Source organism: Mytilus galloprovincialis, chromosome 1 (genome assembly GCF_965363235.1).
Source record: "Mytilus galloprovincialis chromosome 1, xbMytGall1.hap1.1, whole genome shotgun sequence".
NCBI lineage: Eukaryota > Metazoa > Mollusca > Bivalvia > Mytilida > Mytilidae > Mytilus > Mytilus galloprovincialis.
Window position 1 is genome coordinate 38,713,906 of NC_134838.1, and position 26,278 is coordinate 38,740,183.

Consider the following 26,278-nt stretch of genomic DNA (forward strand, 5'->3'; position numbering starts at 1 on the left):
AACATACATGCCAATTGTTTGTATTTATTTAAAATCTCTCCTGGATCAAGAGGGGCGTGGTACCAAAAAGGCACATATAAACATTCATGTGAGTTCAGGGTCTAGTGGTTAAGTCCACTACTGTAAGTCCTGAGTTCTATTCTCAATCGGGGTGCTTGAAATATCAGTACATCAGAAGGGGGATTTTCACCCTCTTACAATGTACACACATCTCTGGTACCCAAACCAGAGTTTAAAATAGAATTGGTACTTTGGGGGTCTCAGTGTTCTCCCCAGGCCGATATGACGCTGCGGTGCCGCAGCGCCTTCATAATATTTTCGAAGATCCCGCAGCGTCTTAATTGTCCGCTGTCCCTTAATACTTGATCCCGCAGCGTGTTAATTTTCACATTTTCATTATAAATGTTGGTTAAAATTGTCAAGTTGCTGATCACCGCTGAGAGGTCGGTCAGTGTTACACAATAACTGATAATTAGTTTTACCTGAGCCACACTCATCTCAGCCTTATCGGACTATCTTATCATGTAATAGCATAAATGATCATCAAGAAGATAGATATTTTTAGAAGAAAATTAAAAAAAAATTAAAACTTCAGTGCAGAAATTGAAGAAATAGATTGCAAATAAGAAAATTAAAAAAAAATCAAACTTCAGTGCAGAAATTGAAGAAATAGATCGCAAATACATTGTTCGAAAAGAAGAATCTATTTTAGCACGACCAATGAACGTGATGAATACACATGATCAATTTGAATACACATTGCTAAAGATATTTACGATGAAAATTATGAACATGATGAATGAGAGTATCTGTAATTGAAAAAAAATAAAATAAACTTTGATTAAAGGTAAAGAGAAGTGATTTTTTTTTAATAGAAAGTGAAAAAATGTTACTTGCAAGGTAAATTGTCTCAAACTGTCGTGTTTTTAGAAATAAAATGATCATTGAACATTGATCGTAAAATTCCGTGCGTTGGGAAATATGTGACAATTAACACGGGTACAGAATTGCTGCAGCTTCTATATAATGTCACTAGTTGATAATTTCAATGGTCTTAACTTTAACAAACTTACAAAGTTTCGTTTATATCTACCTGCCAGATATAGGCTTTAACAATATTATAATACACACAGAAGCGTAATGTAAAACTACGGAAACTGGTCAGCTGTTCATTAACATATTTTTGTTTTAAAAAGTTGTATACCAAATATGATCAAATATCTTAACCATATTCGATTTTATTAATTCTGAATGAACATGTTCTCTGCAAATAACAAAAGGGTGACTTCTAAGCAAAAGGCAGATGATGGAAATAGAAGGTTTTTTTTCAGCCTAATGACTTCTAATGAAAAGGGGAATACACCTTCCTCTACACTGTCAGTATAAGCAGATGTCATTGCTTCTCCTAATCCCAACCTAAAGTTTTAGCAAGTGATAACAGCAAGCACCATGTTTCTGGTTTCAATGACAAGTGGCTGACTGAGTTTTTATGGCTTACAAATGTAAAAGGGGGTATAAGCAAAAGTTATTGTGAGAGGGGGTTTTCAACCCTAAAGAGGATAAAGACAAAATTGAGGAACAGACTGTCCAACAAAATAACACTATCTTGAAACATATAACTAGAAGGAGCAGAGAGTAAAGAGATGAATATTTATATTTTGACTTATAAATAACTTTTGTGTTTAAAATCAATTTATTTCATATATAATATTCTTGTAATTCATTATCAAATACTCTGCATTATCAAACACATAACACAAAGCATTATAATTCATATTGCATGTCATGGATTAATGACTGATTGCTTCAGATCACAAAAGTTCACTCTAAAAAATGAGTTACGCGCCCTTGAATTTTGCGCCTTAAAAAAATCCTGGGGAGAACACTGGGTCTTGGTTGGTCAAAGTTGCTCCTGACTTTGACCTTGATGTCTTTCATTTCTACATGTTATATTCATTTAAATCTTACTGGACAAGATGTATACAATATTAAACTTGCATGTATTGATAGAACGGAAGGAATGCAGTCTTCAGAAACATTCTACCATGATATACAAGTGCAAACATCTGTAGCTTCTTCTTCTTTTGACATTACCTTAATCAATCTTGACAATACCAAAGAGAAGGAAAATTTGCACCAAAAGAAGATACTGTTACAGCTATGATTATGTTGAGTCCACACGTGCCATGTGTGCAGAGGCTATTGTTTCACTGTCCTCCTTATGAATGTAACTGTTACATTGTATGATCTTTTCAGGAGTTTAAGAGATTGTGATATGCTGTCCAAGTCTGATCCAATGGTTGTAGTATTTTGTAAAGATTCAAAATCAGATCAGTACTATGAAGTAAGTTTTTTCTATTCTTAAAGGTTGATATTGTATATATAATTAATACATACACTTGTAGTGAGTCTTGTACTATTGTACATATATGTTATAGTTAAAGTATGTGTAAATATTTTTTTTTTATTATAACAAAGGCCATAATGAAATAAAACACAGTAATAATTAACGTAGTTTAATGATTGCTTACCAAACTTAGTATATCTGTTGACTGTTGCTATGAAACAATACCATCTATCAATCATATAGTAAACATTGTGTCTTTCAACAGCTTTAATATATAGTGTCAATATGGTAATGTCAAAAAAGGTGCAATTCCAAAAAATGCTAGATCAATTTAATACTATTTTCCACAAAAGAATAATAAATGGTTTTGCTGTAAAATTGTTTTGCATTGTTATGCATGATATTTGATTATTTATGGTCTTTCCAAAGTATCAACTTTACTTCTTGGTATGTATTTAGTGCACTTGCACTTTCTATCAGAAAAAAATGCTGAATTTGTTAATTCCAATAGGTTGGTTTTTGAACTATCAAAATAATTTATTGGAAAAATTGATATGATTGAACTACTTGATTGTATTTTTATGTTTTAATATCTTTTTCAGTTTGGAAGGTCAGAGGTCATTCAGGATAACTTGAATCCAGATTTTGTGAAGAAGTTTGTGATGAATTATTTTTTTGAGGAAAGTCAAAAACTAAAATTTGAAGTGTAAGGAAATATTTATGTTAATACAGTTAGCTAGAAAGGGGAGGGGAGGTACTGTTTCATGTAGCCTCTAGCCACTCTCAATGTATAACTTATCAAAGAAATAATGTGTGTTTGGTATTGGATGAACAAATTTTGTAGAAGATTTCTTTTCTCCCAAAATATTTGTTTATTGTAAATGTATACTACAAACCTTGTCTTTATTCAAACAAAACAAACACCAATCAACAATGATCAATCAGTCAACAAAACAAACCTGGATTTCTCATTATCTGTAACATCACATTTTTGTACATTCTAAGAATAGTATTAATAATTTGTAACTTTTTATACGACCGCAAAAAAATTTGCGGTCCTACATTGTATATTGATTGGTATCACGTCATTGTCCGAAGACGGATGGTTTTGGGATACATGTAATAACATTATTATAAGTAAATAGAAATCAATAAAATTTTAATACAATGTTTATAACCACAAAAGGAAGGTTGGGATTGATTGTTTGGTTACTGTCCCATCGGTTTTATAGGAATTAGGGGCCCAAAGGGGCCCAAAACATACATTTGTCTAAGTTTCACGACAATAAGTTGTGTATAAGTATTTCAATTACCCTGAAATTGTACCACTATGTTCTTACCATTAAGTAGAAGGTTAGGATTTAGATAAAGGGTTATGGGGCAAACAATCTAGGAATTAAGGGCCAAAAAGGGGTCAAAAACAAACATTTTTGAAGTTTTGGGACAATAACTTATGTTTAACTGTATGGATACGGATCTCTCTGACATTGTACCACATGGTTTTATATATTAATGAAGGGAAGGCTTGGTGTCAGTTTGGGGTTAATATTCCTGAACATTTAGAAATAAGGGGCCAAAAAGAGGGCCAAAAAGAAGCATTTTTTTCTAGTTTACAGACAATAACTTGTGTTTAAGTGTATGGAGATCTCTGAAATTATACTACAAGGTTTCTAAAAAGGAAAGGCTGGAATTGAGTTTTGGGGTTCTTGTTCCAAGGGAGGTTTCAATAAACAAGGAGCCAAAAAAGGGGCCCAAATAAGCATTTTTGTAGTTTTCAGTTAATAACTTGTGTTTAAGTGTATAAATATCTCTGAAATTATACCACAAGTTTCCATACTACAAAGTGATGGTTATAGGTTTAATGAATCAAATCATTAAGTAATTAGGGGCAAAAAAAAGTGGGGAAAAAAGGGTTTTTCTTGTTAAAGGACAATTTAGAAAATTTAAAAGCAGTGTAAGGGAGGTAATCCAATTCCAATTAAAATTTAAAGAATACTGTTATATATATGTTTGATTACCTCCCTTACACTGCTTGAAAATTATGTTAAAGGAAGTGATAATTGTCTTGAGATGTGTAGCTGTAAATTTATTTTTAGAAGTTACTGTTATTTTATATTTAAATACTTTATGATGTATTTAAATGAGTAGTTATTGTTGCTAACTTAATTAGAAATTTGAATTGAGATTATTTTTGGAATAAGGGATTGGGGTAGGTGAAAAAAATGGGGAGGGGTGGGGGTAAAAATTTTATCATTTCAGATTTCAATTTTTTTTTTAAAGTTCATAAGACCACATTCATTCTTTGTCAACTATTTAATCACAATCCAAATTCAGAGCTGTATCAAGCTTTAATTTTGTGTCCATACTTGCCCCAACTGTTCAGGGTACGACCTCTGCGGTCGTATAAAGCTGCACCCTGTGGAGCATCTGGTTAAAAGAGGTTTTGCCAACAAAAAAAAACAGGCTCAACTCAACATTTATCTTTTCCCTGTATTTATAGTTAATGGATATACATGTGTATATTTACTGATTAGTGTCTTTAAGAACCCTTTTCTTTTTCTATCACTTTTGAGCTTTTTCAATCAATTGTAAATTTAAAAAAAATTGTGTTATTTAAATAGATTTGATTTGTAAAGTATATATATATTGGTTTCTTTTCATAGAAAATGGATATTAACTAGAAAAATAATTAACACAAAAATAATTTCCAGGAAAATGAAGTTAAACGAAACAAAAAGACTTGATGGAAAAAAAAACCTGGGTGAAGGAATGTTTATAAAGGGACATGATTTAAAAAGCAATGATTTAGACTATATTCAGATTGTAAGAAAATTACATGGTATACATATTTTTAAAATGTTCATTATTTTCAGATATGATGTAGATGCCAAAACAGCTAGACTTGATGCACATGTAAGTTATAAAGAATGAATGAAAACTTCAGGAGCATTGAAAGTACATTTGACTGTTACAAACAATTGTTGCATCAAGCCAAAATGCATGAAATATTTGCTACTGAACATAAAGGAAACAACAATCAATATTAACACATTTAATCAGATTTGTCAATTTCAATTTATGATCTGTAAAAATTGCAGTAGTATTTGATGTTGCAAACTTACTAGTAAGTAAACACTCAGAATTTCAAAGCATTTGATATTTTAATGGCATGTTTAAAGCCAGAAGACACAGAAAATTCTACTGCTAAATCAATTATTTAATACCATTTTTTTATAGTTTCAATTAATTAAATACTTAGTTATAATTTAAAAGCAATGATTCAGACTAAATTATATATATATATATATATATTGTCATGATTGTAAGAAATACATGTTTGTTTCTCTGTCCTATATTTTCTCCCATTTATTTGTTTATTTATTGTTACCCTGTCGTGTAGTGTTGTCATTTTAATGTTATAATTAACACTGCCATTAAAGCGGGAGGTTTGGCATGCCACAAAACCAGATTCAACCCACCATTTTTTCACAAAATGCCCTGTACCAAGTCAGGAAAAATGGCCATTGTTACCTTAAAGTTCGTTTCTGTGTGTGTTACCTTTCACTGATGTGCCTCTGTTGTGTCGTAGTTCTCTTATATTTGATACGTTTCCCTCAGTTTTAGTTTGTAACCAGGATTTTTTTTTCCCTATCGATTTATGAATTTTGAACAGCGGTATACTACTGTTGCCTTTATTTGTAACATTTCTTTCTCAACTTTAAATAATACTCAAAGCCTTCTAGCTTCTTTATTAATGCTACTTATTCCTCTCATCAGAGATGTTTTGATGAGAAGAATTTTGGGTCAGTATATAAATTTAGAGAATACGATATAAGGCATTACAGTATAAGATATTGGTTGAAAGGTTAATTGTGCTGAACTGAACAAAACTTTGCAAGAAGAGGTTACAATAATGAATGCCTTTTTTTAGGATTTCATAGGAAGAATAGAAGTGTCATTAGGAGAAATTGTTGGATCACCAAATGGAGTTATGAAGAGACCACTCAAGTAAGCGATACTATAAGTAGTGGTTCATTTCATTTAATCATATTTTATTTGTTTTCGCATATAACAAAAATAATCAGACACAAGTTATCACAACTGAAATAATCCTCTCCTAAATATACTGAGTTATAATATATAAATATAAAGAAATACAACAACAACATTTGATAATCATAAATTTGTACAATAGTTATAGAAAAAAGAAAGTTCACAAATTCCCAAATAAAGTATTTGCTTGGAAGAACATCTGTGTTTCTTTACTTTAACAGTGAAGTCATAAACAAACAATAAGTTTTTTGTAAGGTCTATTTAGTATTTTGTATAATGTTACTGTACATAAGTTATGTATCTCAAATGTATAAACTGCCATTTTAGTTATGCATCATTGATTTGGAAAGGACTTGCATTGATAAAAGTTTAATTATTTGGTGTATTTATTAAAATGAACTCTCATATTTGGTACTGTCATAATTTGTTGGATACCAATTTTTCGTCAGTTTTGTGGTAACAGGTGAACCACTAATTCAAATGTTCAACGAATTACAAATAGACTGTAAATTTGTATACTGAGATTTCAAAAACCTAAAACTAAAATTTCCATGAAAATGCAAGTTTTTCTCAATCCACAAAAAATTGATATCCACATAAATAAATGAATCCACAGTATATTAAGAACTTTAATACACCTTATCGCTTATCCCGGCTGACCTGGCCGCTTGAACTTTTGACGCATACAACAATTACTTTTCCATTGTGGCGTCAGATATTTTGTTTTATTATGTCAAAATTTTACGGGAACCTGTTTGATACCCAGTAATGGCGGACAAATAGCGATAAGGTGTATATTTGGTATGTGGTCCAATTTCATTGGGATTTCAAACATATAATGATCTGCCCTTGTTGTTTTCCTTAGTAGAGTTATGCCCCTTGGAAATATTAAATTTATGAAAAATAGTCTTGTTAACGCTTCCAAAAAAAAGTGTTTTATTTAGTTATTGTCCTTCTACCTTGGAAAGATAAAACATTTGCAATGGGGGTGTTTTTGGAACTCTGTTTATTTATTTATTTTCAATATAGAATTCATATTTTATAGGGGACCAGTTGCAAAGAATGGAGACATTATCAGTAAGTTGAGTTATCATTGTAATTTTAAATTTCATGTCACAAATGATTCATGTGATAAACTTTTAATTTCATTACTGTTTATGGATCTAACCTGTTCTCAAGATTTCTTTTTCATATTTTCTTATCCCTGATTCTGATCTTACATAAACACCAATTTTACACGAAAGGCAATTTAACCTTGATCTTGATACTAGTGGGGAGGGGTGACTTTGCCAAAATTTCCCACATGACAATAAATGTGCTATTGTATGTTTTATTTTTTATTTTCAGTTCGAGCAGAAGAAATGAGCAACTGCAAAGTGAGTTTTACCTTAAAGGATATTCACAATAAAGCTGTGTAGACTCTGGCAAATTGGCAACCTCAGATCTTATGAAATTATCCACAGTTTTACTGTTCTTCTTTATAAATATTCTTTTAAAGTAGGGCATTTTCAAAGAGTAAAAAATACTGCATCTTGACCGATATTGCATTCTATAGTTTCTCCTTAAAGTTGGTTATACATTAGAGAAGTTCTGAGTAAAATAATATTTGCACCCAAGCGAACAGAAGATAAACAAGATGACAGAAATAGGTATCACATCCTTACTACTGATATTAGAGATGCATGTTTTGAACAAGGTGTTATGAATGTTACTGTAAAATTTGATACTATCTTATAAAACATAAAAAAGGGTTATTGCACAAAAATTAATGAAAATTGTCCCTTGCAGTATATCATATTGCACTTGCAAGCTTTTGCATTGTAATATACTGATCTGGACAATATTCCTAAATATTAGTTCAACTACTCTATGATGTTGTCATACTGGTAATTGTTATTTAATATAGCATGACTGGTTGAAAGAGAAAAATACTGATGACTGTGCATTCATTAACATACTTCCAAATTATATTTTATTAACTTTTTATACCCCTGCTTAAAAAAAGTTTGGGTATACTGTTTCACCTCTGTCTGTCCATCCCATCTGTCCTTCAGTCCATCCATCCATCCGTCAGTATGTTTGTCCCATGAATATTTTTCGTCAGATCTTTCTCAGGAACTACATCATAAGGATTTTTGAAATTTGGTTTCAGGGTATATATAAGTCGGCTATACCGAGTGATGAGATTTCAGATTCATCACTCAACAACTTCCTGATTACCGAACATTGGTATAATTAACACGTGATAGTCAAGTTGAAAATTTTCATCACATTTTTCTCAGGAACTACAATACAATGATTTCTGAAAATTGGTTTCAGGTTGTATATAAGTCAGCTTCACTGTGTGATGTGTTTTTAGATTTATCACTCAACAACTTCCTGTTTACCGAAATATTTGGGCAGGGGTATATTCAGTGAGCAGTAGCTCACACTTTCACTTGGTCTGCTTGTATCACATACTAAACAAACATTTGATAGTTAGTTTTTATTAGCTTTCTATTGACAAGTTTTTGTTGTGATATAGAAACTAACAGTAAATGCCTAAAAAAAAAATTTTTTTTAACAGGAAATCATCACCCTACAGTTTAAAGCTAACAAATTAGACAAAAAAGATTTCTTTGGGAAATCAGATCCCTACTTAGAATTTCAAAGATCAAATGAGGATGGCAGGTAGGTTTTTAAATATATAAGAATATGAGTCTTGTAATGATCCAATCGGTTTTAACCGTCATGCAATTATAAAATGAGTCATTTATTAAATTATCTAGATTTTATTTTTATACGACCGCAAAATTTAAAAATTTTTTCGTCGTATATTGCTATCACGTTGGCGTCGTCGTCTGCGTCGTCGTCGTCGTCCGAATACTTTTAGTTTTCGCACTCTAACTTTAGTAAAAGTGAATGGAAATCTATGAAATTTTAACACAAGGTTTATGACCACAAAAGGAAGGTTGGTATTGATTTTGGGAGTTTTGGTCCCAACATTTTAGGAATTAGGGGCCAAAAAGGGCCCAAATAAGCATTTTCTTGGTTTTCGCACTATAACTTTAGTTTAAGTTAATAGAAATCTATGAAATTTTGACACAAGGTTTATGACCACAAAAGAACGGTTGGGATTGATTTTGGGAGTTTTGGTTTCAAGAGTTTAGGAATTAGGGGCCAAAAAAGGGCCCAAATAAGCATTATTCTTGGTTTTCGCACAATAACTTTAGTTTAAGTAAATAGAAATCAATGAAATTTAAACACAATGTTAATGACTACAAAAGGAAGGTTGGTATTGATTTTGGGAGTTTAGGTCCCAACAGTTTAGGAATTAGGGGCCAAAAAGGGACCCAAATAAGCATTTTTCTTGGTTTTCGCACCATAACGTTAGTATAAGTAAATAGAAATCTATGAAATTTAAACACAAGGTTTATGACCATAAAAGGAAGGTTGGTATTTATTTTGGGAGTTTTGGTCCCAACATAATAAGGGGCCCAAAGGGTCCAAAATTAAACTTTGTTTGATTTCATCCAAATTGAATAATTGGTTCTTTGATATGCCGAATCTAACTGTCATGACTGTGTAAGTAGATTCTTAACTTTTGGTCCCGTTTTCAAATTGGTCTACATTAAGGTCCAAAGGGTCCAAAATTAAACTTAGTTTGTTTTTGACAAAAAATGAATCAGTTAGGTTCTTTGATATGCTGAATCTAAAAATGTACTTAGATTCTTGATTATTGGCCCAGTTTTCAAGTTGGTCCAAATCGGGGTCCAAAATTAAACTTTGTTTGATTTCATCAAAAATTGAATAAATGGGGTTCTTTGATATACCAAATCTAACTGTGTATGTAGATTCTTCATTTTTGGTCCTGTTTTCAAATTGGTCTACACTAAAGTCCAAAGGGTCCAAAATTTAACTTAGTCTGATTTTAACAAAAATTGAAATCTTGGGGTTCTTTGATATGCTGAATCCAAAAATGTACTTAGATTTTTTATTATGGGCCCAGTTTTCAAGTTGGTCCAAATCAGGATCTAAAATTATTATATTAAGTATTGTGCAATAGCAAGTCTTTTCAATTGCACAGTATTGCGCAATGGCAAGAAATATCTAATTGCACAATATTGTGAAATAGCAATTTTTTTTTTAATTAGAGTTATCTTTCTTTGTCCAGAATAGTAAGCAAGAAATATCTAATTGCAAAATATTGTGCAATAGCAAGATTTTTTTTTAATTGGAGTTATCTTTCTTTGTCCAGAATCAACTTAAATCTTTGTTATATACAATATACAATGTATATTCACTTTTTACTACCAACTGATAAATTAAAATAATCTTTACCATTCAGTGATAACAAGCAGTTTTTTTACATCTTAATATTTTATGATGTATTTAAATGAGTAGTTATTGTTGCAAACTCCATTAGAAATTTTAATTGAGATTAGTTTTGGAATAAGGGAAAGGGGGATGTGATTAAAAAAATTGGGTTCAATTTTTCTCATTTAAAATTTCATAAATAAAAAAGAAAATTTCTTCAAACATTTTTTTGAGAGGATTAATATTCAACAGCATAGTGAATTTCTCTAAGAGAAAACAAAAATTTTAAGTTCATTAGAACACATTCATTCTGTGTCAGAAACCTATGCTGTGTCAACTATTTAATCACAATCCAAATTTAGAGCTGAATCCAGCTTGAATGTTGTGTCCATACTTGCCCCAACCGTTCAGGGTTCAACCTCTGCGGTCGTATAAAGCTATGCCCTGCGGAGCATCTGGTTCAATGTTAACTAAATGTAAGTGTATTTTCCCTATAAACCCAGACAGACAATAATTTTTAAGGTGTACCTGAATTTTTTTAATTCTTTTTGATCAAGGACTGTTAAAGTCAGACTTTGTCCTGTCATAACCAGTAAAAAACTTTATTTTAATGATTCACCTTCTTGCTGACCTTTATTTTGTTCAGCATGTTAGTGGAAATATATTGTTTTATTTGCTTATAAATAGAATCTCAAAAGTTAGTTATGCATAGAAAATATTCAAGTATGCCTTTCTGAGATGTTTTAATGTATAAATTGAACGACCCTTACCAGTAAAATAAACAATTTTATACTTCAGTCTCCTTTTATCTCTCATTAACATTTGATGATTTATATATACAGTACGCAAATATGTAACACATTTTGTGTTTGTAACTACCGGTATATATACCACTTTTCTATGTTTAAACTTTTACAGTGTAAATGATCTTTTAAAAATGAGTCTTGATAATTATTTTGAGTATGCACGAGGAAGCTGTTAGCTGATAATAATTTGTTTTTCTTATAAAATATTGGTACTTTTAATCTTTTGTTGTAGTTTCACTGTTGTTCATCGTACAGAAGTAATTAAAAACTCATTAAACCCAACATGGCAGCCGTTTACTGTACCAGTGAAGACATTATGTAATGGAGATCATGCGAGGTATAGATAATTGTTTTCTTTCATTACCCAGTATAGAGAAATTGTAAGTTGTGTGCAAGACCTCCATTTTTCATTAGTTTCTAAAATTATAATATGTCGACATATTTTTACAGTAAAAAGTTATAATAAAAATTACAGGTGATTTTTTTTTAGAAATGTAGGATTTGTACATCCAAAAACATTTGTAATTATGGCCAAGGTACCATAATTATTTATGAAAAACTATGACAAATATGTAAAGATGTTTAAAAAAGAGACAATAAAATTGCTAAATGAAGAATAAAAAAGGAACAACATCATGGCTAAAGAGGAAATGTGAAGAAAAGACAAACAACAGCTAACAAAACGCTACATGGAAAAATGGAAGACACAGCATGCATGAACCTATTCAAAAACTTAGTTTTTCTCAAGTGCCCAGGTCCATAAACTGAACCATCTTCATTTAAGTTAATGTCAAAATTAGAATGAGACAACTAACACATACAAAATGGTGTTAATGAAACTATTGCTAGAAATACTAAAGATAGGCAATTGTTTTGATAAAACATTTTCAAGGGAACTGTGTAAATGTGGTATTTCCTGTAAATGCATTTAATTGGACCTTTGATATCTTTTCAGAGTAATCAAGGTTGTATGTAATGACTGGAACAGTGATGGCAGGTAAATAAAATCAGTATATTGTAGAATGTAGACTAGTAATATGAATATAAATTGAAAGGTGTTCTGCCATAGTTTTTGAATATGTACAGAATATGTTTCAAAAAGTTATAATTGGGCTTTAAAATATATTTACATATAAATTTCAAAAGTTGGTGGATAAAGAACAAAATTAGCAAATAGTATTTGGTTAACTTTTTTTGAATTCTTCCATCAAAGAAAATCTTCTCATTATTTTTTTTTCTTGAACAACTTTTTTTTACATTTTCAGAAATCATTTTTATTCAACCAATGTTCATGATGTTGCAACATATATTTTAGGTATTCAAAGTCTTTATCCTTCCAAGCATATGAGATAAACAGCACTCTATAATGAAACATATTGTTTATCCCCTTTTGTTTAACATAATTTATGCCACAAATATGTAGTGTATTGAAAAATGATTCTGTGAAGAATATTCCAAAGAGACTGATTTTAATGATAACCTAAAATACATGAACATTTGTAACTAAGAATGATTAGATACCCAATATCACTTTTGGAAATTTATGAACTTAGTTTCAACTGTTGGAAAATGACAAATCTAAATAAAAGACAGAGTTTATGATAAAAAAATTAAGATTTATATTAGCCTCTTTTTAATGGAACAAAACTTTAATCTGCTTAATAACTGTCTTCTGGAAGCAGACATGTTTTTATGCCCCATTTATGGGCATTATGTTTTCTGGTCTGTGCGTCTATTCATCCGTCCCTTCGTTCGTTCATTTGTCCGTCCGTTCGTCCCACTTCAGGTTAAAGTTTTTGGTCCAGGTATATTTTGATGAAGTTGAAGTCCAATCAACTTGAAACTTAGTACACATGTTCCCTATGATATGTTCTTTCTAATTTTGATAACAAATTAGAGATTTCCCCCGATTTTCACGGTCCACTGAACTTAGAAAATGATAGTGCAGATGGGGCAAATGTGTACTGGGGACACATTCTTGTTTATGTATAAATATATTTCCTTTTTTACAGTGTTGATCTGATTGGAGAATTTACCACAACAATAAGTGAAATCAGTAGAGGACCAGGATCCAGTAATCAGTATGGTGTAGGTACTAATTATTCATGATAGTAGGAAATTGAAATTGTTCATAAATTGTACAGAAAAGAATGATTGAAAAATCCTCAAAGGCTGTTTTATATTTTCATACCAAGCTAAAATCACCAAAGAAAGCTAAAAATATATGACAAGTTAGATGCGAAGTAGATATTCAGTCACAACTTCAGGTACAGTGTAACCTGAATTAATCAACTCACTGAAGGACCAGAAAAAAATGTCGGATTAAGCAGGGTGATAGAATACTCAGTTTTTTTCTGCAGGGATAGGCATATTTTGGGACCATCAAAATGTGTCGTCTAAAACAGGATGTTGGAATACTCAGGTGTCGGATTAGGCAGGATACACTGTATATAGTTTATCACCCGATTCTGCTCAGATTCTTAGATAGAAAAAATATAGGTTTTACTTGGCATAAAATGTTAATAAAAATTGTCTCCCTTATTGCTGCTTTTTTTTTTTTACAATTACAGACAAAAAAAGCCCCCTTCCCTCTCAAACTTGATCTGCACCTGATAAACCACCAAAATTTACCAATTATATGTTGTTTTAGAATTTTCTAACAAATTTGAAAGTTAACAGAATCAATGTCATATATTTTCCTATCTTTCTTCCGGGTATTTTTTCAATTATTAAAATATATTTTTACATATACATTGTATCTAAAAAAAAAGTGACAAAAAAAAAATTAAAATTACCGGTAAGAAAATAACAATTTTTGTGAAAGCGACTGTCTTTTATTGAATTGGTAATTATTGTCTTGTGTTTATATCAACAGATAGGTGAAGTCACTTGAAATATAAAAAAAAGTCATGTTGTTTCTTGGTTTATTACTTTGCTGTCATTTAATGTAAATGCAGTAACATTTAGTATTTCACTGCTGTTAACTATCTTAACAGCTTATAAATCCAAAGAAGAAAGAAAAGAAGAAAAAGTATGTAGACTCGGGACAGGTATGTAGAAACAATATCAATAAAGACAAAATTTTCATATCTCAGTTTACATGCTACTGATCAATTTCACTTTGTTGACATTGTTATATTACTTGGGCTATTTGGGGGGAAAATTGCTGCATAAATGAAAACATTTAGACAGAATGAAGGCAAAATGTAATTACTGTTATTCAGAATTACATTTGTACATGTACATGTACATTTATTATCATGAATTTTTGACAACTGACAATGATGTGAGAAAAGATAGTAAAATTCCTGTACATATGTAATAGACAATTAGCAGCAAGAGTTAGAATATAAGTTTTGATAATTATACCCCCGCTTTAAAAAAGGGGGGGTATACTGTTTTACCTCTGTCTGTCAGTCCGTCCGTCCGTCCGTCCATCAGTCCGTCCGTCAGTCAGTCAGTCCGTCCCATGAAACTTTCGTCACATTTTTCTCAGGAACTACACATCCACCCTTTCTGTAATTTGGTATCAACATTTATATATGTCAGCCACACCGTGTGATGCGTTTTCAGATTCATCACTTGACAACTTCCTGTTTACCGAACACTTGTCTGATTTTACACATGATAGCCAAGTTGAAAATTTTCGTCACATTTTTCTCAGGAACTACAATACAAGGATTTCTGAAATTTGGTTTCAGGATTTATATTAGTCAGCTATACCGTGTGATGCGTTTTAAGATTCATCACTCGACAACTTCCTGTTTACCGAACACTTGTATGATTTTACACATGATAGCCAAGTTGAAAATTTTCGTCACATTTTTCTCAGGAACTACAATACAAGGATTTCTGAAATTTGGTTTCAGGATTTATATAAGTCAGCTATACCGTGTGATGCGTTTTCAGATTCATCACTCGACTACTTCCTGTTTACCGAACACTTGTATGATTTTACACATGATAACCAAGTTAAAAATTTTCGTCACATTTTTCTCAGGAACTACAATACAAGGATTTCTGAAATTTGGTTTCAGGATTTTTATAAGTCAGCTATACCGTGTGATGCGTTTTCAGATTCATCACTCGACAACTTCCTGTTTACCGAACACTTGCATATTTTTACACTATTAATATTATCCACTTGCGGCGGGGGTATCATCAGTGAGCAGTAGCTCGCAGTTTCACTTGTTATCACAATAAGTAAGTATAGTTTTATGATTTAGAATAATAATATAATATGGAATTTGATGTACACAAGTGTTTATGTTGATAGACACTAAATTTGATAAATAATAGACTTTTTTTTAAAGATTTTGTGAATGATTATAATAGGGATATACACATAAAAATCTTCTTAAGTTATAAAGATCACTATTCTTGTCATGCCCTTAATGTAGGCAATGGGGGGGGGCATTAAGTGTAACCCTTGACCATTCTTCCTTCCACCCCATTTTCGTATCAGCACTCTAAGTTAAGTTTTCCTCATCCAAATTTTATGAAACTCATACAGAATGCTGAGAAACCAAAACATGCAGACATAGTTAAAAAAAAATTGGCAGTATGTCAAGATCATTTCTAGAGTTATGCCACTTTTTTACTTGAAAAATTGCAGAGCTTGTGTGGGAGCATTCATGTCCTAAGACACATTATTCATTTATTTTAAGTAGAGTTTAAAAAAAAAAATGAAACAATTTTGTTTAAACTTTCATCGTTCTATGGCAATAAACACAAAACTTTATTAATAGAAGTATATTGTATCATCTAATTAAATGATGTTGTTTTTAGATTTGATTGTTTTCAATCATGAAAAGAACACATTTGTGAAGGATATTGATTTTTTCACTTTTAGGTATATCTAATGTCAAACAAAATAGAATATCAACATACATTTTTAGACTACATCCAGACAGGGTAAGAACAAAAAGTACAATATTTTTTTAAACTTTGCTTACAGAAATATTTCATTTAAAAGAAAGGAAGACATAGGTACATGTCTATGTTTTGTACACAACTTCAATTAAATTTCTACAAACTAAAAAAGGAATTATATAAAAAAAAACTAGTAAAGATCAATCTGCTCATAAGGCTGTTGACATTTTCATATCCGAACATTGGCAGAAGTAACATAAAAGCAAAGTCCTAAAAATATTCCTTTAATCCAATTATATAAGACAAAATTCAGTATACTTATTTGGTTTGCATCATGTACAGTTTTAATTAATAATTATTTTTAGAAAAAAAAACAATTCAATATCTTGCCTATTACTTTAATATTGTAAAATGAGTTTTCTTTCTAAGGATTTTAAAGTTTTGATAATGTTTTGTTCTCTTTTAGCAGCACACAAATGAATTTCACAGTAGCAATAGATTTTACTGCATCCAATGGAAACCCAAGTAACCCATCATCACTACATTATCTTAACCCTTATGGTTCTCCTAATCAGTACTCTGCCGCAATCATGGCTGTAGGGGAGATAATTCAAGACTATGACAGGTATTTTTATTGAAGTTGTATTAGAATATTGGAAGTATGAAGAAAAAAAAGAACCTTTTGAGAGAGCAATAAAGAGCAAAAAATATTGAAATTGCATACCACACAAAGCGTCCTGTTTATAACCATTGTATATAGAGTCAGTGTAAAATTATTATAAATAATAAACTATTACAATCATTATTATCATACAACAAACTCACAACTTTAGCAAAAGTTGAAAACAGAAAGATATATTGATTTGAATATAGTTTGAATAGATGTTGAAGTTTCAGTTGCTTTTATTAGATTAGACATCGAAACAAAATTACATACTGTAATGTCCAAACTTTATACATGTACATGTATTATTTTTCACTTCCCATTTATTCTCTTGGCATTTACATATTTTCAAATAATTATATGCTTTCAGTGATAAATTGTTTCCTGCTTTAGGATTTGGTGCTAGAATGAGTGATAATAATGTTTATCATGACTTTGCTTTGGTAAGATTTATGTCCTATACAGATATTATAAAACATAATAAATACCAATTGCGAAAGATCTTTCAATTAAATAAATGGTAATCATTTTGTGTTTATAAGTCATTTATGGATACTTAATGGAGGTTTGTCATATTTAGGATAACTGTCATGTTTCTTTTAAGGCGAAGTGTACGTAATTGCACGCCTCTAGCGAAATACGGGATTAAAAACGTTCGTCGTTAGTTACGCAAGTTATCTCCCTTACTCCAAGAAAGGACACCCGAAAGAGAAACTACTTTCTGCGGTCTATAATGAATCCAACAAGCACGCCTGTGCTGTCTTAAACCTCATAGAAATTATCTAAATAACTCCAATTAGAAATCACAGCATTCTGTACGTTGTTCTGTGTGCAGCCTGACTTAAAAACACTGTTTTGTTTTTTGTTTTAGACGCGTAGGAGAAGGCATTTCGTGTTTATGATATCAACAGAAAGAAAAAACGCCTCACAACAAAATTATAAACAAATAAACAAATAAACGTAACAAATTTTCTTCTATTGATATCAAATTAATTAAAATGAAACCTGAATTGACCCAACAATATCGTTTTAAAAAGCCGTAGTCTTGAACGAAAAACACAGTACTCAACGTAAAGTTTTATAATAGGTTACAAATAATTAATGAAAGACGTGTGAATTTAATTGTTTAATCAAAAAGACGTTGAAATGTTCGTATTTTGTGCAATTGAAAATTTAAGGACATGACTTATATTCATATAAGAAATCAGACGATACCAAGAGAATAATTTAATCTCTAGTGCAACACTTACAAGTTGGAAGAACAAAGACGGAAAACAAACAAAAAATAAAAAAATTATGCCCCAAAAATTACTCATTTACTTAAAAATTCTAAAATTTATCTTAAAATAAGTAAAAATTATGTCATTCAACTCCCAGTTTTCAACTTTTTCTACATGTGCAGAAAATAAACAGGTGTCTTCTATTCCGTCCGCAATTTATGGGAAAACTAAATCTAAATTTAGAACCATATTGAAATTGAAAGTACACATGTAAGATAAAATATAACATGTCATTTCTTCTTTCACAAATTCCAATTTCGAAGAGATATATAGCGAAATCTGTTTTCTTTTATTGTGCCTGTGTGCATCATTCAAAATTAGAGAATGTAATTTTGAAGTATCAAGTCTCAATTCAAGATTAAGAATGAATAGAATATAGAATTACGAGGGGGGAGGGGGTAGGACCTTTATCGGAACTCCGGGATCCGGGAATTCTTTTTCCGAATTTCGGGATTTGACTTTTTTTTTAATTTGGGACCTCGCCGGATTTCGTGTTTTTAAGCCCAGGATTTCAGGATCTGGATCCCTCCTCCCCTCCTCCCTCTATTATGGTTAAAGAAAATAGGTCAGGGAAGTTTTGTGATACTTGTAACTGCAATTTAATATTCAGTGGAATGAGCGGTGAAATGTGTTCAGACTATTACATTTCGATGTTTTTTTAAATTTAACCAAAGTTTACTGCAAGGGACCGGTGTTTAACGACCTCGATGATTATCCATGAGGATCTCGCACTCGGTCAGCTCTAGGTTTTCACCTAGTTCATTATCATACAAGAATTTAGAAGCCTGTGGTTACTAGTCTTATAATATGAGATTTTGGAGTTCATATAATTAACATTCAACATTTTTTATCGAATATTTCAAGGCTTTTTGACTATCAATGTTGACCCCCCCCCCCTTTTTTTAATTGATTGGATAAAACGAATGGATTGCCGCCCCTATTTCAAACTGAAGTCCTATAAACTGACTGGTATTCGAAGTTGTTAAAAGAAATAATTGGTATCTCTATTGATTCAATACCGTAATGCCAAAAATTTGTTTCCGCGAATTCCGAACAGCTAGAAATAGAAGCCCTTTCCATGTCCGATTTTCTCCCACACGAGAAATGTAGCATTCGTACATCAGCTGAAAAATACGACTGAATTATTCGGGTTACAATTTGTGTAAATCCCGAATGCACATAAAAGTAAAGGTCCAGCCCGACTTTCGGAAATGGACTGTTGTAGATTTCAGATTGATTTCCAGAAATAAAAATCATACAAAAATGTTTCACGCAAATATTCGTCTTCAGACGTGTAAAGTTATACAACGGTTACTAGCGGTCTGGATTGTGATAAAAAGAAGCGCATGCGATGCATAAAATATATAATGTCGTGGCTCAGGGATGTGTTGAATTATAGAGATGCTTATGCGGCACAAAGATAAGATTAATTTACCCAAATGTACTAAGAATTACCACACAAGGGTATAGCTTGAAAATGTACTAAAAATTACCACACAACTTAAATTTACTTAAATATTGATTTGTTATCCTGTGCCAGACAGATGGCTGATATTCTGAGAAGAGACGTTGATGAAATGAAGTTTTATGAGAACAAAGATTTTGAAAATACGTCGCAGTGTTTAGATTTTAACAAAAAATAAGGCACCGAAGTCGAAAATAGTTCTAGTTTATAATGAAGAAAATGTCAACCGTTTTCTAGCTTGGCGATCTCCGCACGCACCCGAATATAATAGACAAATACAATACAATAGTACACAAAACGTAACATAAAGAACTTAAGACCGAGCAACACGAACTCCAACAAAACGGTATATATTTCATACAAGTATTATGGACTATATGAAGCGTCGTAACTGTTGCGGCGACGTCAATAACGTTGTCGTTGTTTTTTGTTCTTTTTACACTCAAGATTCAACTTTAACAGGGTATAGCTTGAAAAGTAGCACGGTTGCTAAGGACTTTCTTTGCACCAATCGATTCCTCAGACATTCCAAGTCGCAATTTGTAAAAGTAAACCTTTATAGGTCAAAGTACAGCTTTCAACACGGAGCCTAGGCCTACAGTGAACAGAAAGCTATAAAGGGCCCCAAAAATGATAAGTGTAAAACTATTCAAACTGGGAAATCAATGGTCTAATCTATATATAAAAAGGAGAAACACTTATGCTAAATCAACTTTGATAGAGGGAGTTGGAATCTTATTATCTTATAGTTTCTTAATTATTCAATGGAAATGTTTGTTATGAATCATATGAGTGGCATAGTATAGCATAGATTACTGCTGGGATGATTATCTCTAGGACTAACAGTATACTGGCAAAGGTATTGGCCCAGTGCTTGAAAATGAAAATAATGCTATAAATTTCATGCATCCCAGAGCACATCTTAATTTTTATACGACCCAAATTTATTTTGGGATCGTATAATGGTATGATGTCGTCGTCTGAGTCGTCGTCCGAAGACACATTGGTTTCCGGATAATAACTTTAGTTTAAGTGAATAGATCTTCATGAAATTTTTTCAGAAGGTTCAATACCACAAAAGGAAGGTTGGGATGGATTTTGGGGATGATGGTCCCAACCGATTAGGAATTAGGGGCCCAAAAGGGGCCCAAAACAAGCATTTTTCTAGTTTCAGGATAATAATTTGTGTAGAAGTATTTCAATTGCTCTGAAATCATACCGCAATGTTTAAAACCACAAGTAGAAGATTTGGATTCATTTTAGGGGTTATGGGACCAAAGTTTAGGAATTAAGGGACAAAAAGGGGTCAAAACAAGCATTTTTCTAGTTTCAAGACAAAAACTTATGTGTAATTGTATGGATCTCTCTGAAATTGTACCACAGTGTACCATATAACAAAGGGGAGGCTGGAATTAAGTTTTGGGTTAATTGCCCAAAATATGTAGGAATTAGGGGCCAAAAAAGGGCCAAAAAGAAGCATGTTTCTAGTTTCCAAACAATCATGACAAAAACTTGTTTTTAAGTGTATGGATCTCTCTGAAATTGTACTACAAGGTTCAATACTGCAATGGAAAGCATGGGATTGAGTTTAAGGGTTATTGCTCCAAGGGGGTTTCAACAAGTGGGGGGGGGGTGGATTTTTTGTTTACCATTTTTTGAAGTGCTTCCTTTTTAGCTCACCTGGCCCGAAGGGCCAAGTGAACTTTTCCCATTACTTTGCATCCGTCGTCGTCCGTCGTCGTTGTTAACTTTTACAAAAATCTTCTCCTCTGGAACTACTGGGCCAAATTAAAGCAAACTTGGCCACAATCATCGTTGGGGTATCTAGTTTAAAAAATGTGTCCGGTGACACGGCCAACCAACCAAGATGGCCGCCATGGCTAAAAATAGAACATAGGGGTAAAATGCAGTTTTTGGCTTATAACTCAAAAACCAAAGCATTTAGAGCAAATCTGACCGAGTAAAATTGTTTATCAGGTCAAGATCTATCTGCCCTGAAATTTTCAGATGAATCGGACAACCTGTTGTTGGGTTGCTGCCCCTGAAGTGGTAATTTTAAGGAAATTTTGCTGTTTTTGGTTATTATCTTGAATATTATTATAGATAGAGATAAACTGTAAACAGCAATAATGTTCAGCAAAGTAAGATTTACAAATAAGTCAATGTGACCGAAATGGTCAGTTGACCCCTTTAGGAGTTATTGCCCTTTATAGTCAATTTTAAACCATTTTTCGTAAATCTTAGTTATCTTTTACAAAAATCTTCTCCTCTGAAACTACTGGGCCAAATTAATCCAAACTTGGCCACAATCATCTCTGGGGTATCTAGTTTAAAAAATGTGTCCGGTGACACAGCCATCAAATCAAGATGGCTGCCACGGCTAAAAATAGAACATAGGTGTAAAATGCAGTTTTTGGCTTATAACTCAAAAACCAAAGCGTTTAGAGCAAATCTGACAAGGGTAAAATTGTTTATCAGGTCAAGATCTATCTGCCCTGAAATTTTCAGATGAATCGGACAACCTGTTGTTGGGTTGCTGCCCCTGAATTGGTAATTTTAAGGAAATTTGCTGTTTTTGGTTATTATCTTGAATATTATTATAGATAGAGATAAACTGTAAACAGCAATAATGTTCAGCAAAGTAAGATTTACAAATAAGTCAATGTGACCGAAATGGTTGGTTGACCCCTTTAGGAGTTATTGCCCTTTATTGTCAAATCATTTTTCGTAAATCTTGGTTATCATTTACAAAAATCTTCTCCTCTGAAACTACTGGGCCAAATTAATCCAAACTTGGCCACAATCATCTTTGGGGTATCTTGTTTAAAAAAATGTGTCCGGTGACCCGGCCATCAAATCAAGATGGCCGCCATGGCTAAAAATAGAACATAGGGGTAAAATGCAGTTTTTGGCTTATACCTCAAAAACCAAAGCATTTAGAGCAAATCTGACGGGGTAAAATTGTTTATCAGGTCAAGATCTATCTGCCCTGAAATTTTCAGATGAATCAGACAACCTGTTGTTGGGTTGCTGCCCCTGAATCGGTAATTTTAAGGAAATTTTTGCTTATTGTCTTGAATATTATTATAGATAGAGATAAACCGGAAACAGCAATAATGTTCAGCAAAGTAAGATCTACAAATAAGTCAAACATGACCAAAATTGTCAGTTGACCCCTTAAGGAGTTATTGCCCTTTATAGTCATTTTTTAACAATTTTCATAAATTTTTGTAAGTTTTTAGAATATATTTTCCACTGTAATTACTAGGCCAAGTTCATTATAGATAGAGATAATTGTAGAAGGAAGAATGTCCAGTAAAGTAAGATCTACAAACACATCATGATCACCAAAATACTATTTTGTCATGAATTTATCTGTGTCCATTGTTTAATATGCACATAGACCAAGGTGAGCGACACAGGCTCTTGAGAGCCTCTAGTTTTTCAAAATTTTTCAAATTTCGAATTTTGAAAAGTTTAAAGAAGAAATCTTCAATTGCACAGTATTGTGCAATAGATTTGTTAGATCTTTGACCACATTAATTTTGTGTCAGAAACCTATATTATGTCAAAAATTTGATCACAATCCAAATTCAGACAGAATCAAGCTTAAATATTGTGACCAAATTTGCCCCAACTGTTCAGGGTTCAACCACTGGGGTCGTATAAAGCTGCGCCCTGCGGAGCACCTGGTTGCCTTTAATCCTCTGGTTTGCACAACATCTACCATTATTGTTGTCAAAGATCTGCAGAAGTAAATGCACTCATTTTGTAAATTTACAGTCAAATGTTTAAATTTGGAATGTGTTTTATCAGTAAATGTTTCAAAATAAATATAAATTCTCATTTTGTTATTTTTCAGAATTTCAATCCTAATGATCCTCAATGTCAGGGAATAAAAGGAGTTTTAGATGCTTATTATCATTCCTTAAAAAATGTACAATTATATGGACCAACAAACTTTTCTCCTGTTATAAATAGGGTGGCAGGGTAAGTAATATATGTTCAAAAGTTAGAGTTTATTTGAGAATAAGCAATAACTAATAGATACAGGTTGTGCCAAGTTCTTATATACTGTAAAGATATTACTTGGAAAAGAATGAAGTGGCTGGATAGAAAACTGTTTAAATTTTGAAACAGGATATGGAAATAAATTTAACAGGACCATTACACATGTTTTCTAGCTACATCACTTAATTATATGAGTTGTCTCCCCAATACAAATCATATTGTTTTTAAATTTTGAACCAGTAAAATTAAAATTTCAGTGTGAAAATTTTGAAGCAAATATCAGAAAAGATTATGCTATACAATGTATTACTTTTCAATGTTTTTAATGGAATATTCCAAAGGTAAGATAAACATTTTTGAATTATTAACAAGCATAGTGGAAATTTATTTTTGTGTATGTTTTCCAGTTAAATAAGCAATTGTGAGTAAAAATAACAGCTCCTGTTATTGAAAATTCAAAAATATATATATGCAGCTTACTAAAATGAAAGTGCATAGTGATTATTATGTCAATTTGTCCATTTTTTTATTAACTATTTGTTTGTATTTTGTGCCTTTGTTTGTTTGTTGTCAATAAGTGTACCTATTTGCATTTTGCATCTGTAATACCTTTTAAATAAGTGACTTCATTGCAGTGTTACTTCATGGAATCATTAGTTCGATTTTTGCATTATTAATTTTGATTTTATCATTTTGATTTAAATAATTTAAAGGGGAGGAATTAGCTGTTAATTTCATGTTCACATAAATTCTCATATAGGATTTATTTTCCCCCTGTATAAAAATGTTGCTGAGGACATGGAAATCCATCTGTGTGTTTATCAGTTCATCTGTCCATCCTGTCCTATTAGCACTCTCACATGTACAATTCTTGCCAGATATTTATGTAACTTATATCATAGGTTTATATCAGAAATGTCTTTGATGAATTTAAAAATCAGAACCTATCAATAGTTTTTAAAAAGTTGTGCCCCTTAAAATTTTTGATTATATGGAAAATTGCCTTGAGAGCACTTTAATAAATACAACTTTTGCTAGATTTTTATGAAATTTATATCATAGGTTCATATAAGCAATGTACTCAAAGATTCATAAATCAGTGCTGATCAATTATTTTTAAAAAGAGTTATGCCCCTTGAAAATATTATTCATCATATAAAATTTTAATGTTATTGCTCTCATGTCTTCAATTATTGCCAGAATTTTATGAAACTTATATCACAGGTTCATATCAGCAATGTCTTTGACTATTTTGAAAATAAATTCTAATCAAATATTTTTAATGAGTTTTTGCCCTTTGGAAATAGAAATTATAATAGAAATCACATTGCATTTGCTCTGAAGCTTTCATTTGTCTTGAGATATTACATGTAATAAAAAGTTTTAAAGAAAAGAAAGAAAAAAATGCCATTTTTAGCTAATACTAAATTGAACCAAACTTACTGCTAATACTGAAAAAAAAATCTATATTCTGTGTTTTTAAAGTTTAAACACACAAAAATCATTTCTCATTAAATGGGTGTCAAAGAAACTCTCTGAGATCACGCTCCTTTTATTATAATTTTAGGTGCTTCCCATATCAAACGTTATCTTTGCCATTCTTACTAATGAAGGGGCATTTTGTATCCATATTTCCTTTTAAACCAGATTTTAAATAAAATGTTCAAAAGATCTTGAATACATATGATTTATCTCGTTGCATAATGGTGCTTCCCATAGCAAAAGAATGACCTACCCTATCTATCTAGAAAATGGATAAGTCATATCCCAAACTGCTAAACGCAAACTGGATTTTATGAAATTTTAACAGACTTTTGAATTTTTTTTTTCAGCTTTGCAGCACAACAACAAGACGGATCAAATTATCATGTACTATTAATAATAACAGATGGAGTTATCACGGACATGGAACAAACTAAAAATGCCATTGTACAGGTAAGTCATATCTTAGAAATAGTAGAAAGAAGTCAATTACACAGTACACTAGGAATGAGAGTTTCTCTGCTGAAATTTGGTGCTTCTCTCTGGGTACCTGATTTTGCTCAACATACTCCTTGATAGAAACAGTTTTATCCATTCTGTTGTCACCTATATTTAAGTAACAAAAACATTAAATTAAAAATATCGTAATTTTTACAATGAGCTTCTTTGAATTGTTCAACAAATGTATAAAGGTATTAATTCCCTTAGCATATTATTTTTAATCTGTAGCATCCCTTGCAAGTAAGAGACAAAATCTTAATCCAAATATGAGACAAGTGAATACAGGGTTACATTATCAGATGTACTTATAGATTATCGTTGATCATCTCAACGAGATTGATTTGCTAGCTTGAGCCAGTACGGTGAAAGCGAGAAAAGCAATCAAGTTGAGATGACCAATGATAATCTGTTTATCACTATTTTACCTATGACGACGATGTCAATTTCATGTCAATTTCATTAGCAACACCACATGCGTCCTTAGTTTCTAGCGATAATTTC

At 31.6% G+C, this 26,278-nt stretch overlaps 1 protein-coding gene across 2 annotated transcripts in view; it reads left to right on the forward strand.

Annotated features, from left to right (window-relative positions):
• LOC143073662 (copine-8-like) overlaps positions 1–26,278 on the forward strand; it is a 28,144-nt gene that overhangs the window by 346 nt on the left and 1,520 nt on the right. The window contains exons 2-17 of one of the 2 annotated variants that reach the window (XM_076249366.1): positions 2,257–2,344; positions 2,950–3,053; positions 5,221–5,260; positions 6,279–6,355; positions 7,446–7,477; positions 7,748–7,776; positions 8,967–9,070; positions 11,735–11,839; positions 12,458–12,499; positions 13,515–13,590; positions 14,499–14,552; positions 16,355–16,416; positions 16,841–16,999; positions 17,409–17,481; positions 23,646–23,773; positions 25,627–25,729. In XM_076249366.1, coding sequence (XP_076105481.1) covers positions 2,257–2,344; positions 2,950–3,053; positions 5,221–5,260; positions 6,279–6,355; positions 7,446–7,477; positions 7,748–7,776; positions 8,967–9,070; positions 11,735–11,839; positions 12,458–12,499; positions 13,515–13,590; positions 14,499–14,552; positions 16,355–16,416; positions 16,841–16,999; positions 17,409–17,481; positions 23,646–23,773; positions 25,627–25,729 — 1,276 coding nt within the window. The remainder of the gene's footprint in view (positions 1–2,256; positions 2,345–2,949; positions 3,054–5,220; positions 5,261–6,278; positions 6,356–7,445; positions 7,478–7,747; positions 7,777–8,966; positions 9,071–11,734; positions 11,840–12,457; positions 12,500–13,514; positions 13,591–14,498; positions 14,553–16,354; positions 16,417–16,840; positions 17,000–17,408; positions 17,482–23,645; positions 23,774–25,626; positions 25,730–26,278) is intronic. The other variant, XM_076249375.1, reaches the window with a different exon arrangement.